The sequence below is a fragment of the Sinocyclocheilus grahami genome, unplaced genomic scaffold (genome assembly GCF_001515645.1).
Source record: "Sinocyclocheilus grahami isolate Dianchi unplaced genomic scaffold, SAMN03320097.WGS_v1.1 scaffold96.1, whole genome shotgun sequence".
NCBI classification, from domain to species: Eukaryota; Metazoa; Chordata; class Actinopteri; order Cypriniformes; family Cyprinidae; genus Sinocyclocheilus; species Sinocyclocheilus grahami.
Window position 1 is genome coordinate 1,270,507 of NW_015505275.1, and position 14,133 is coordinate 1,284,639.

Below are 14,133 nucleotides of genomic sequence, written 5' to 3' on the forward strand. Positions count from 1 at the left end.
GAATATTTGAGCCAAAAATTTAGATTTTTTTTTGGGGGGGGGGGGGTAAATTTTGCAGGAGAAATTGCCAAAGAGTAATTTAAGATAAATATGTATAGAATATATATTATGAGAGGGAGGATTGTGCCAAAAGAGTCTATAACCTCTGTTGTGAAAGGGAAACTCAGCACAATATGCAGCTGTTGCTTTCAGAGCCGTTTAAACCCGTCATATCCTGCACTGGATCACACAAACTAGTCACACACACACATAGACACACGCAAACAACATATCATCATTTACTTGGAGACAATTTCATATTCACAAGGTTGCTTGACAACAGTATAATAAATTGTAATTTGCTGACTGTCATTTATTTTTGTGTTAACGTTTAACTTTGGTTTGCTTGATCAGTACTAATGTTTTTGAATGTAGTTTAATTCAAATCATAGAAGTGGGCCCTCCTGTAAAGTTTTATGAATTTGTAACTCGAGAACATTTCTCAGTATCTAATGGTTAAGGAGTTGGTGCAATATTCCTGGACTTTGCCTCATGCCTAATTTTTCAGAAATGAATACGAGTAGAAAACAATTTCTTATTTCCCCTTTTTGATTTTTAAAACTACATCAGTGCCTACGGTTTATGAGGGCTTAGATTGTTTTGCATGTCTTTAGCAAAGTATTTGATTCATACAAGAGTATAAAGAGAACTGTTTGTGTATATACTGATTAGAAATATACATAATTGTATGTAAAATATGTATCTTGTTCAATACTATTTATTCTGTTTACCAGGCAGATATTGTAACACCATAGATTTGTGTGGTGTTTATGGCTTCAGGGTTCCTCAAGCTGTTCTATTGCTTGAATTTTTGTGAACATAATCCAGTACAAAATCATTTAAAATGATAATTTAAATACATGTAGTTGAAGAAAACCTTTGAGTGGGTTGAAATGATTTCATCTCGTTATATCTGGGGTCTCTGGGTGCCTTGTCTCTCTTTCTCTTTCTGGAGATGTTGTCGCCACAAATCCCAGGATGCCATTTTCACTCTGTCCTCGGCTGAGATTCGGCGTGACGGGTGCAAAGGCATGCTGTTTTAGACCATGTCGCTGACTGGTGAAGAGGAGGTGGGTGTGGAATCAGAAAAGGGCAATGTCCGAAACGATCGTGTCCTCCTGCCTTCCTCCTCTCCTCATTCTGTGACATTCGAATCAAGATGGTTATCAGTTACAACAGTGTGTAAAAACACCAACAAGAGTGCAATCTTTGCAAAGCATGTCTATTTTTAAAGCAGAGCTCTCTTTCAGGGAGGTTGTGCGAGTGATTTAATGTGAGTTAATGATTGGATGTGTTCCCCTCGGTCTGAAGTGACAGAGAAACCTGATATGAGGGACGGGTGGAGCTGATTTTGCTTTCAGAAGAACCCGTTGAATGTGAAGGGAGACATTCAGACATGTCCGGGTGGAAAAGGGTTTTTGCTTTTCTTCATACCTTCAGGGCAGACATAACAAGTGGTTAGAGATGATGCTCGTTATCTTTTTTGACCCAGCATTACTCTACAGCATGTAACCTCTTCTGTCACTCTTTCAAATGCAATTCTGTCTGTTTGGGGTGGCAAGGGAGGACACCACTAAAAGTGTATGATATGAATCGGTATGATGGATAGGATATCAAAGCTCTACTTGTAATGGCCATTTAATTTCTTGGTTTTGAACCAGCCCTACTGTATGCATTTCTCTGCTATGATGTGTTAAAGATGCCAGAGAGGTTATCTGAAATACCTAGTGTATTCAACTCTTTTGTGCTTTTCAATTCTTGGTTTGTTGAAGGTTTGTCTTCAAAATTCCTTCATTCCACACAAGCTTCAGTCGTAGTGTGGTATTGAATTGCTCACTGAAACAAATACAATGTGGTGTGACAGTAAATACTACACCACTCTTGTCTTTGAAACTAAATTCAAAGAATTCAAAAAAAGCAACCGAAGAACCTAAAAGAAAAGATTGTTACGTTACATTCTTATAACAATATATGTCTAGTGTATTTATTGACATGGGAACTGGTAAATTGAAGATGTTCATGTTCATTTAAACGGTCTAGTGGTAAGACACTTTCATATAGTTTCTAAATTAATATAAGGCCTAAAAAATTTATCTCTTACAATCTATATAAACATATTTTATACTTAATACTTAAAATAATTTTAAAGCTAATATTCTTTATCAGTCATTAAAAAAAAAAGACTCAGAACAGTGGTTGTCAGCTAGGGGCTGGCTGGGACCCACTGGAAATTATTGAAAAAACAAAACAATAGAAATCAAGCTGTAAGCTGACATAGTATTTTTTATTTTAATGTGTTCCCCCAACAACTTGTCAATTTTTTATTTTATAAGTCGTGGTAATTTTTATAATAGATGTTTTTTCTAGTTATGTTAAGCTCAAAAACATTTTATTGGTTGTAAATTGCTGAAATATTGCCATCCGTGAGTGGGGAAAGAATAAAACAAATCCATAATCATGAACACGAAAAGCCATTTCAATTCGTAATAAGTTCAGTTATTGAAACTTCTGGAGTTATAAAATTCAGTTTTTTATATTAGGCCTAATACATTGTCACTTCTAATTTCTCTAGATGCAAAAGTTTGAAAACAAACAGCTTTGTCATTACAGAAATACCGTAAATATCAATGGGGACCTTGCTGTAAAAAGGTTAGACTTAATATGCAGATTTTGGATATGTAACACAAATATGCATACAATTTTTACAATGTTTTTTTTAAAGGTATTTATTAGCCTAATAATTTTGGTTATTCTTTCAGATTTTTAAGTTCATACAGTGAAATCTGATTTTGAGATTATTTTAAATGATTATATTTATTTAATTAATTAATAATAAACAATAAAAAAGTGTGTATAGAAAGTGTTTATAATACCATCTTCACGTGCGTCGCAAGTAGAGGGTCTGTGTTGTGAGGGTACTGTTGCTGGCATTGTTTCCGGGTCATCATCGCCATTTTACTGGTGAGAATCGGAGAGGTAAGAGATCGCAACGTGTCTGTAAACCTTCAGCCAACTACTTCAGAGTCCTGCGCTTATTCGCATCAGTTTCGGCGATCGCTGAACTAGTAAAATTTGTGCGTTTTAGCCGAAAGAATAAAGTTTTTCATAAGTGTTGATATTGCAGACGCGCGGCCTAACGCTTGCATAGCTAGCTCTACGACGACGCGTATGTCTATTTAATTCATGTCATAATTATATTCAGTGAAGCACAGAAATCCGTTATAAAACACTCCGCGTGCATTTTAAGGATGCATGGACTATCCTAGACTGGTTTTGCGGTAGTCTGAGTGAGAACAGTATTTCTGTTGTGTGTCTCCGGAACTGCAGCTGTGCAGGGTTACATTACAGCTGTAGTGATCGACAATGAAAAGCAGGGCTTGTTTCTCATGTTCTTATAAGGGAACTGCTATTCAAAATGCTTACATGCTATATTTGCAGTCACTGTTAATGCTGTGCAAGTAAAATGTTTGTTTCATAAACATCTGCATGTGTATTTCATAATGCTTCTGGCGAAGGAATCACACGGTTAGAGATGTGGGACCAGGGAGGACAGCCCTGGCCTCAGTGGCCCCTGGGCTCACAGCAGCAGTGGATGCAGTCATTTCAGCATCAGCAAGATCCAGGTTGGCCGTTGTTCTGATCTAATTGAGCTTGCACATACAGGTGCATCTCAATAAATTAGAATGTCATGGAAAAGTTCATTTATTTCAGTAATTCAACTCAAATTGTGGAACTCGTGTATTAAATAAATTCAAACATTATTACACAGACTGAAGTAGTTTAAGTCTTTGGTTCTTTTAATTGTGATGATTTTGGCTCACATTTCACAAAAACCCACCAATTCACTATCTCAACAAATTAGAATATGGTGACATGCCAATCAGCTAATCAACGCAAAACACCTACAAAGGTTTCCTGAACCTTCAAAATGGTCTCAGTTTGGTTCACTAGGCTACACAATCATGGGGAAGACTGCTGATCTGACAGTTGTCCAGAAGACAATCATTGACACCCTTCACAAGGAGAGTAAGCCACAAACATTCATTGCCAAAGAAGCTGGCTGTTATCACATAGTTCAATTGTTTGAACTGCTCGGTTTGGTGCAGTGTTTGAGTTTTGTGTGTTTTTTTGCAGGTCAAGTGGACTGGGCTGCTCTAGCACAAGCATGGATTGCACAGAAAGAATCCACTGGAGGGGTTGCTGACCAGCAGGGTATTCAGCCCAACGGCCAGGAAATACAGAACATGGAACCTCCAGCCCATAATAACCATGGTGCCTTTCCCGGTGATCATAATTTTGGCAGAGGTTGGCAACCAGGTAAGGCCAATTTTTCAGTTTGACTGTGAGCATTTTAAAGGCATATCATAATTAAGCTAGGCCTATGTGTTCTGCTGTAATGGTAGACTTCTCAGTGGTGCTGTATTCCGGATTTCTCCAATCCAGTCAACAACTGTTTGATAAAATCAAGCCCTCACTTTCTTTGTAATACGGAAGAAATGAGCTGTTGCTACTCCTGTTAAGTTGTGACTTTAAATCTTAAATAATCTGCCAGTCGGTCAATAGAAAGCAGAAGTAGCCCCTTTCAAAAGTCTGCAGAATAATTAAAGGAATAGTTCACCCATAAATAAAAATTTGCTCAATATTTACTCACCCTATGGGCAACCAAGAGTTTGTCTGTTAGATGTTTCATCATTAGAACAGATTTGGAGAAATTTAGCATTACATCACTTGCTCTACTATGGATCCTCTGCAGTGAATGGGTGCCATCAGAATAAGAGTCCAAACAGTTAATAAATGGATTGATGGACTGGAGTCAAGTGAATTACTTGTGGATTATTACGTTCTCATCAGCTGCTTGAACACACATTCTAATGGCACCCATTCACTACAGAGGATCCGTCAGTGAGCAAGTGATGCAATGCTAAATTTCTCACTTCTCATGAAGAAACAAACATCTTTGATGTAGTGATTGACCGATATTGATATTTTATAACCGATACCAATTATTTGCATGTTTATGTGCCAGATAACCGATATGCGGAACCAATATTTATTTATTGTTATAAAGTAAATAAACGACTGAGTGAAGTAAGAACATACTTCACTTTGGTTTTTCCTCTTTTCAGTCAACTTTCAAGTGTTGAAAATTAGCATTAGTCTTTCATGTTAAATTTAATCTTTATATTACAACAAAAAAACATTTTATTTATAAAAAGCATCAACAGCAACAACACTAATATTAACAATAAGCAAAATAAATGTAGAATGTCTAATGTTTTCAAATGGAGAAAATAAATAAAGGAAAGGAGTCATATCAACTTCATTTTAAACTACAGTTTTAGTAGGTTTATAAGCTGTTTAATAGCTACAGAGTCAAGAATAATTCACTGGATAATGTTAATTCACTGAATAATATTCTCTGGAATATTGGAATATAACAAACAAAACATCGTATTTTATTGCATTTCTCAACTGGAATGTTATATCAGAATTATTAATAACGTTTTTGTCCTTCTAGATTATGAAATTCTTGCTGACAGCGCGGTTTATCTATGCAGTTACACAGAACTATACTCAAACTGCGATCGCTCGCGGAGATAATAAATAATTAATTTCCATAGAGTTGTATTTATTTAGATGTTAGCGAAATAATGGTTTTATAGTACATGTTAATACAATTTAGGGTGTTTTAAACAAGTGAATCTTGTTAAAAGTTACATGCGGTGGCCGTGCTGGAGCATTTCCTGAGCATCAACCGCATCAACCCGGTGAGTGAACAGCAATATAAAAGCGGCTTCGCGAGACTAATGATGAGCAAATATACAACAGAGAGAGAATTAAAATCAGAGCTTTTATTTCCAACATGCGCTCATTCATGGCTGTATTATTTAACTCATGCGAAGTTACGTCTTTATTGGGAGAGGATCTTGACGGATTATCTATGTGACTCCCGACTTCACGAGACTAACGATGAGCATAGACAACAGCGAGAGAATTCAATTCAGCGCTTTTATTTCCAACATGCGCTCATTCATGGCTGCATATTATTTAATTCAGGCAAAGTTACGTCTTTATTGGGACAGGACTTGACAGATTATCTTGCGTTACTCTGTGAGTTGGTCTCTATTTCTTAGAGCCAAGCTGCATAAACTACATATCAGGGATTTATATAATGCATCTAATTTGTGCATAAATGGCTGTTATGTTAAATAAAGTCGTCTAATATTGAGAGGCAGTTTGTTGCCAAAGAACTTAACTACAACTGGTTTAATTCATCTCCTGAGGAACACATTTTCAATTATTAAAATAAATAATTTTAGAATTCTTGTCATATAGTAAGTTCAAAGACTATATAATAGCCACTGCTATTATTTTTGTTATTGCTGTTATTTTAGTTTATATTTTTATTTTGTGTATGTTGACTTTTTTAAAGGGGTCATATGACGTTGCTAAAAATAACATTATATGGTGTAATGAAATGTTTATGCGGTTTAAGGTTCAAAAAACACATTATTTTCCACATACTGTACATTATTGTTACTCCTCTATGCCCCGCCTTTCTGAAACACATCGATTTTTACAAAACTCATCGGTCTGAAAAGCGAGTTGTGCTCTTATTGGCCAGCTATCTAGTGCGTTGTGATTGGCCGAATACCTCAAGCGTGGGACGGAAATGTTACGCCCCTTACCATACTGTGATGCCGTCTCCCGGCCGGAGCGATGAGACAAAAACAATAGGGGATGTAACGATTAACTGCGAGCCGGTTGAAAATCGATTCAAATATGTGACGATTCAAATCGGTTGAGATGCTAAACAAATCGCGATTCATTTAGGTGTAGGAGTTTATATGAATGTATGTCTGAGGGGAACTTACTGTTTTTAGAAAAGTTTAGATGGTATTTTTTCTTTTCATCTTGCCTCTGTATAATGCATATGAAAGTTCATAAGTTCAGCGCTGCTTTGTTTACAGCGGAAACCAGGAAATGCGTTAAGCACCACCTGCTGGCAGAGAGTGAATCTGCGTCTCATTCAGCTTTGCTGTTTCATGCAGATATTTTTATTTATAGTTTCACAAAACTGAAGTCAAACCATTCTGCTTTGGCTTCAAATTTCGAAACTATACAATCTAATTTAGTTTAAAAACTGCTCATTTTGCATGTATGCAGCATCTTTGTTTGGATCATGATTAAAATGCAGTGGTTGCCTCTAATTTTAAAAGGAAAGAGCACAGACAAAGCCTAAGTTTGTTTATATGAAGATATTTATTTTGTGTTACTTATTTATTTGATTTGGGACTTGTTTTAAAATTTCAATTTAGTTTTGTTATTTACATTTGCATTATATTTACATTTTGTAATTTAGCAGATGCTTTTATCCAAAGCGACTTACAAATGAGTACAATAGAAGCAATCAAAACCAACAAAAGAGCAGTAATATGCAAGTGCTATATTAGTATATTATTATAGTATTATATATCAATTTCACAAAGAAATGTGCAGCATTTTGTCCAAGCAATAATAAAAGAACACATTTAATTTATAATTAGTCTTAAATCTCATTTTGTTAAAAAAAAATTATAATAATCGTGAATCGAATCGTGAAATCAAAATCGTGAATCGAATCGTGAGTTGAGTGAATTGTTACATCCCTAAAAAACAATTAAACCCATTATAAAGAATGGGGACAAAAAAAGGCATTTGTTGCATCCAGTGGGGACATAATTACATATTATAATGACTTATACTGCCTTTATATGAGTTGTGTTGCTTATCGCGTAAACATAAAACCATGTCTGCATTTGTGATCGGAGAAACGACAAACAACAAGTGCTACTCTACACTGCTCAAAACTCGCGTTTGAATAGTCAGTGGAAAATTCTTTAAATATGAAAACGTACTTACAGGCTGTGAGTCATGAAGCGCTAGACTGTCCTTGCAAAGTTGGAATTGCCCCACTTTATAGAAACAACCTTTGTGCACAGCCGGTGTTCTGACAAATAATGCTACCTATCAGTTTATGCTACCAACAATGTATTTATCCTATTGTAAGGGTAGGTTCAGAACATGCAGATACATTAAATATTGTTGTTCAGCGTGAGAAAAAGGACGCAATATTGATGTGCGCATGTGCAGTAAACCCTGGTAGGACAATCTGATGGGTAGGATAAAATGTCAGGACACCGGCATTGTAGGCTACTCTCCCAGGTTCATGGAAACAGTCCTCCGTAAAATGCACTGTACACATCTGAATATTTGGGTTAAACTGTTCTGGAACAGTATTGTAAATACAACTTAACCACTGATTTCTCGTTTTGTCCTCTTTTGGAAGACCAAACAAAGTATTTTCTCTTTCGCAACGAAACACACAGCATCTCCACGACATGGCGGCAGCGGTAACAATACTACAGTGAGAATCAAAGTTATGCCGCCTTTCTTTGCGTGAACATTTGGGCGGTGTTATGAAAATCTTCCCACACAGTGATGTAGATATGTAGGGGCGTGTTTAAACGAGGCGTTTTAGGGGGGCGTGGACGAGTCTTAACTTTGATAAAGAATATCTCTTTGGGTTTGAGACTTTAGTCTTTGCAACTTTAGGGATCGTATCTATGCACGAACCGCTTGTAACACTCCAAAGAGAAAGGAAACTTGACAATATTGATGTGCGCATGTGCAGTAAACCCTGGTAGGACAATCTGATGGGTAGGATAAAATGTCAGGACACCGGCATTGTAGGCTACTCTCCCAGGTTCATGGAAACAGTCCTCCGTAAAATGCACTGTACACATCTGAATATTTGGGTAGAAGTGTTCTGGAACAGTGTTGTAAATACAACTTAACCACTGATTTCTCGTTTTGTCCTCTTTTGGAAGACCAAACAAAGTATTTTCTCTTTCGCAACGAAACACACAGCATCTCCACGACATGGCGGCAGCGGTAACAATACTACAGCGAGAATCAAAGTTATGCCGCCTTTCTTTGCGTGAACATTTGGGCGGTGTTATGCAAATCTTCCCACACAGTGATGTAGATATGTAGGGGCGTGTTTAAACGAGGCGTTTTAGGGGGGCGTGGACGAGTCTTAACTTTGATAAAGAATATCTCTTTGGGTTTGAGACTTTAGTCTTTGCAACTTTAGGGATCGTATCTATGCACGAACCGCTTGTAACACTCCAAAGAGAAAGGAAACTTGAAATTGCATTATATGACCCCTTTAAGACAAAATTTTATTATTGTAAACATTATTTTAAAAGGGTATTGATCGAATTGAGCGATGCAGTTGTTTTTGTCCTGAATATAGCCATTGACATGGCATTAAATAAATTAATCACCTGAGAACAACTGAACAGGTACCTGAGTAAACTTGTTTTTTTTTTGCTTTCAGCCAAGTGAAAACTTTAATTTTGTCATTTGATTATCATTTTCACGCATCAATAATCAACGGGCCTTTTGCATACAATGCTTTTTTTTTCTCTATGATACATGACATCTTTGAAATTTGATGCATGCCAAAGTCAGTAGGGCTGATGCATTTGTCAGTTTGCCGTGGAACTTATTGTTTACTTGCAGAGTTTTACACAGTTTGTAAATTAGGACTGTATTTGCTGATTGTTTATAGAGTGGGGAATGCATGGCCAGCCTCCTCCTCCCCCTCCGGAACAAGCATGGATTCCTCCTGGACAAGGACCGATGGATGTCGTCAACCCGTCGGAAGACAGTAACAGTCAAGATAGTTTGGAGTTTCCTGGAGACCCACACCATGGAGGCTTTCATCAAAACAGTCATGGGTTTGGTGGTCAGCCCGAGCCTTACTCTATGGGCCCAGTTGGCGTCAATCAGTTTGATTATCAGGTACATTTACTTGGGTCTGGATTATCAAAAGTTATTCCCAGTCTCCTAACTTCCCAGTTTTAGTCACATTTATTTCCGTTTCCTGTTAGCATGGAGCAGTACCAACAGGGGCAGCATACGGACCACCCTCCACTGGCTTTCATGCACCTTATTGGCCTGAAGGACCACAGAACAGAAGAGACCGGCTCCCTGGCTTCAGACCTGAACGGCCCAGATCCCCCAATCAGATAGGAATTAAACCAGAGACGCCTACTCTTGGTGAATATAAATATTGATTAATGTAGATGCATAGGAAAAACTGCTGTTATAAAAGGCTCACATTGTGATATTGTCTTGGTTCCTGGTCTAGATGCTGTTAAACGGAGGACTTTGCCTGCGTGGATTCGAGAAGGCCTTGAAAAGATGGATCGTGAGAAGCAGAAAAAGTTGGAGAAGGAGAGGATGGAGAGAGAGCGTGCTGAAATGGCAAATAATGAAAGAGATAGCGATATGGTAGTGGAGGAAGGTGATGGGCCTCGGTTGCCACGCAAGAGCAAATTTGTAAGCATCTTTTTCAGAATCAGTTTACAGCAAAGGAATCTGCTGAGGTTACTTTGGCAACTGTTGTCCCAGGGTTCGCTGACATGCACAAATGCTCATTGACATGATTGTTATTATCTTAAATTCAAAGACCCCATGAAATGTCTTGCTGAGCGCAGGGTTCTTTTTCGTGTTGAAGTATTTTAATTGGAACATTTTAAAATGTGTACACTACTGTTCAAAAGTTTGAGGTTAGTATGGTTTTAATGCCTTTATTCAGCAAGGGCTGCATTAAATTGATCAAAAGTGACAGTAAAGACTTTTACATTGTTACAAAAAAATCAGTTTCAAATAAATGCTGTTCTTTTGAACTTCTTATTGATAAAAAGAAAATCCTGAGGGAAAAAAAAAGTATCAGTTTGCACAAAAATATTAAGTGGCACAATAGTTTTCAACATTGATGATAATATGATATGTTTGAGCACCAAAACAATATATTAGTAACTTTTAAACAGTAGTGTATATCTGCTAAAATATATATTTTTTGGACAACTTGTAGGTGACTAACTGACATTGACTGAGCCACAAAACGCCAACTGATTTCATGAAGTCTTTTAAATTTAGTTACTTTGCTTGTTAGCTGTTGCACACTAAACACTAATAATTCCTCTCGGCGTTTATGTCATCCACAAGCATATGGTCTCTGGTCCAATCACCTACTCCTCTTTAATTTAGGACAGTGATGATGAGGATGGTGAAGAAGATGGTGCTGGGGAGGATGGCGTATCGGGGAGAAGGTTGGAGTTTGGTGGAAGAAGTTCTCCTCCTGTTCAAGAAGACCAAAGTGAACCAGAAATGACAGAAGAGGAGAAAGAGTTTCAGTTGGTGTGTTCACACACACACTTCTGTCTCAGCATATATCTTCCACACTTGTGACTTGTGTTTCTCAACTGGTCCTATTTGCTCCCCACAGATGCTGATGACTAAAACTCTTCTTACCGAAGTCCTCCTTGAAGTCACAAATGAGGAAATCTTCCTGGTGGCTAAAGAAACTCATCGCAAAGCCACTAAAGGTCTGCACCTGTTCCCTTCTGTCCATGCAACTGTGCCTTCAAGTTTTAATTCTGAGGAAAAGACACATTTCCACAGAAATTAGACTTGGTTATGTTTTGACTGATAAATATATGAAGCCTTTTGGTCTGACATGCATCATGGTAATACTTTATGATAAGCAAAATTGCTAGTCTTTATTGGCCATTGTCTGCTAATGCAAAAGAAGACAAAAACCGCAGAGGGAGGGTGAAAATGGTCACACAGATGCAGTTAAATGCAAAATACAAAGGGTTCCCAGTCAAATCTGTTCCTAGATTTACTTCCTGTAAAACAAAAGTACTTCCTCACGCCTATGTTTGCCAGACAGCTTCTCATTACGAAAGTGACAATGCATTAGTACAGACTGGTTCTTTTCTCCTCCACTGTTTGCTTGTGTGTTGACGGACTTTGTGTGATAACCTTTTTCTTCTCTCCATCTTTTTTATCTTTATTTTATTTTGCCAAAGGCAGCTCTTGTGAATAGTGCATATGTGTACCCTCATCTCTAGAGACTCTTGCCTATGCGAAAGTGGTGGCTGTATGTGTTTTAACATGTTGTTCCTGTTGTTGATGTGAATCAAAGCTCCTGCAAAACAGCTGGCACAGTCAAATGCACTGGCTTCTCTGACTGGTCTCGGTAAGTGCGTCTACGTTTTGGTCCGACGGGGGGGTTTGGGGGAATAAATGGGGGTGGGGGGCTCTCTAATGAACTTTAGTACAAGCTCAAGAGCTCAAGCAGCAGATCTTCTCAATGGTTAGCTTCCAGCAACACAGATTATAAAAAGCATGCTTCTTTTATTGAGGTGGGCTTTAGTGAAGTATTATGTAGTCGAATGGGTGAGAATGAGGGACTGTTAGCGTGCGACTATGATCGCCATGCTCTTGCTGTCTATTATAAGAGAGGGGCTTTGTTGCCGCAGGAGGGCTGGGTGAGTACGGCTCGGACGAGAGTGAGGATGAGGAGCGAAGCGCAAAGGGGTCAGACTCGTCAGACACAGACGATGAGGAGCTGCTGCACCGCATTCGCCAGAAACAGGATGCCTTCCGTCACAAAGAGAGGGAGCAGCAGCAGCTGCAGGAGAGGCTGGCACTGGAGGTACAGACTGTAAAAGGTGGGTGCATCTAGAGAAAATTGTGAACATTTTAATGGCATATTTAAAAAAAATGTTATAGTCAGTTTATCAGCAGAAATTGTTCTTATCAGAAAATAAATGTGTGTGTATATATATATATAATATATAAGCAAAAAAAAAATCAATCATTTCTTTTTTTTTAACCTTGCCTTATACACAGAGGCATTATCATTTTAGAATAGAAAAGGGTCCTGTCCAAATTGTTGCTATAAAATTAGAAGCACACAATTCCCTAGAATATCATTATATGCTTAAACATTAAGATTTGTACTCGTGGAAATAATTACTAAAGTAGTTACAGATGTTCATTAGAAGGTGGTGTCTCAATACTTTTGACCATATAGTGCGTGTATACACACACACTTTAATAAAAAATAAAAACAATTTTGTATACGTTTAATTACATATTGTGGCAATTAATCATACATTTGGCTGAGAAATTACAATCAAAAGATCATTTAAAATTTAAAAGTCATTGTGTTAAATGAGAAAAGCATCATATAGACATTACAAAAAGTACCTTTGGAGGAATATTTTGTGATTTAACAATTTTTACACAAATTTTTAGGCTACAACGGCTATGATAATTTTTTTTATAACAATTTTGATTTAAAAAAATATTTTATTTATACTACTTAAGTGCTTTAATGTGTTTTTTGTTATTTGTTTTAAAATAAATATATATTCAAACATTTATTCAACCTTGTAAAATGTGTGTACAGTAATTTGTTTTCTTTGTGTGTTTTCAGAAGATTTGGCATCAGACAGTGTAAGCAGAGAGAGGGCGGAAGTACTCTGATTCAGAGTCCAGCAGGAGCAGGTCCCCTTCCCCTGAGGTTAGCAAAGAGAAAAAGTCTAAGAAATCAAAACGTAGTCGATCAAGGTCAACGGAAAGGTCTCACAAGTCTGGTAAGAAGGCAAGCCGCAAACACAAGTCTAAGTCACGATCAAGGTAGTATCCATTTTCTTTCTACTTTTTTATTGAACTCTTTTAATTGTGTGTGTGTGTGTGTGTGTGTGTGAATGATCAATAGTATGTATAATATCCTAGCTGTTGCAATCCAGATTATCCTGAAGTTGATTTTAAATGAATGTGTTAAGTTTAAATTCGCAGTCACATAATGTTGAATGTGTAATAGCCGAATTGTGCACAAATGGTTGGACTGTGCTTCCTAAGTGCTACAGAGATTGATGTCATTTCCCCCTTTTCTCATTCAGTGTTGATCCAACAGCTGTTTAAGGTGTGTGTATGAAGTTCTGGATGTGATCTGTACTTGTGATTGCACTAATAGTCTGTCCAACGCTTCTTTTGCAGGTCAACGTCTCCCAGCCGCCGCAAGCATTGAGGGGCGTTCTGCCTCTAATCTGTGCACTTCTTTTAAAATTCCACGAGTTAACAGGCTTGTCTCATTATCGAGGCAACAGTTGTAGGTGAACTCTCCACTCCAACACCCCCCCCCCCCCCCCTCCCCCCCCCCCCCCCTCTTTTTTTAAATTTAGG

The 14,133-nt window shown here is 37.6% G+C and overlaps 1 protein-coding gene across 3 annotated transcripts; it reads left to right on the top strand.

The window, feature by feature from the left end:
* The first annotated feature begins 2,948 nt into the window (after nucleotides 1–2,948).
* On the top strand, nucleotides 2,949–13,479 carry LOC107587767 (arginine/serine-rich protein PNISR-like). Of its 3 annotated transcripts, none has more exons than XM_016275669.1 (11): nucleotides 2,949–3,015; nucleotides 3,555–3,662; nucleotides 4,174–4,356; nucleotides 9,656–9,888; nucleotides 9,978–10,146; nucleotides 10,238–10,428; nucleotides 11,143–11,292; nucleotides 11,381–11,480; nucleotides 12,083–12,136; nucleotides 12,420–12,611; nucleotides 13,382–13,479. In XM_016275669.1, exons 2-11 carry the CDS (start codon nucleotides 3,572–3,574, stop codon nucleotides 13,429–13,431), a joined length of 1,413 nt encoding a protein of 470 aa, XP_016131155.1. In that variant the 5' UTR covers nucleotides 2,949–3,015; nucleotides 3,555–3,571; the 3' UTR covers nucleotides 13,432–13,479. The 3 variants fall into 3 exon arrangements, with proteins under 3 accessions (XP_016131155.1, XP_016131158.1, XP_016131156.1); XM_016275672.1 differs by having other exon boundaries at nucleotides 13,385–13,479; XM_016275670.1 differs by lacking the exon at nucleotides 2,949–3,015 and adding an exon at nucleotides 3,054–3,113.
* The last annotated feature ends 654 nt before the right edge of the window (nucleotides 13,480–14,133 follow it).

Excerpts from the sequence above, each read along its gene's own strand:
- LOC107587767 (XM_016275669.1), top strand. The coding sequence starts at position 3,572 with ATGTGGGACCAGGGAGGACAGCCCTGGCCTCAGTGGCCCCTGGGCTCA. Across the intron at positions 10,147-10,237 it reads ACCAGAGACGCCTACTCTTG|ATGCTGTTAAACGGAGGACT; the intron begins GTGAATATAAAT and ends TTCCTGGTCTAG. Across the intron at positions 12,612-13,381 it reads GGAGGTACAGACTGTAAAAG|AAGATTTGGCATCAGACAGT; the intron begins GTGGGTGCATCT and ends GTGTGTTTTCAG.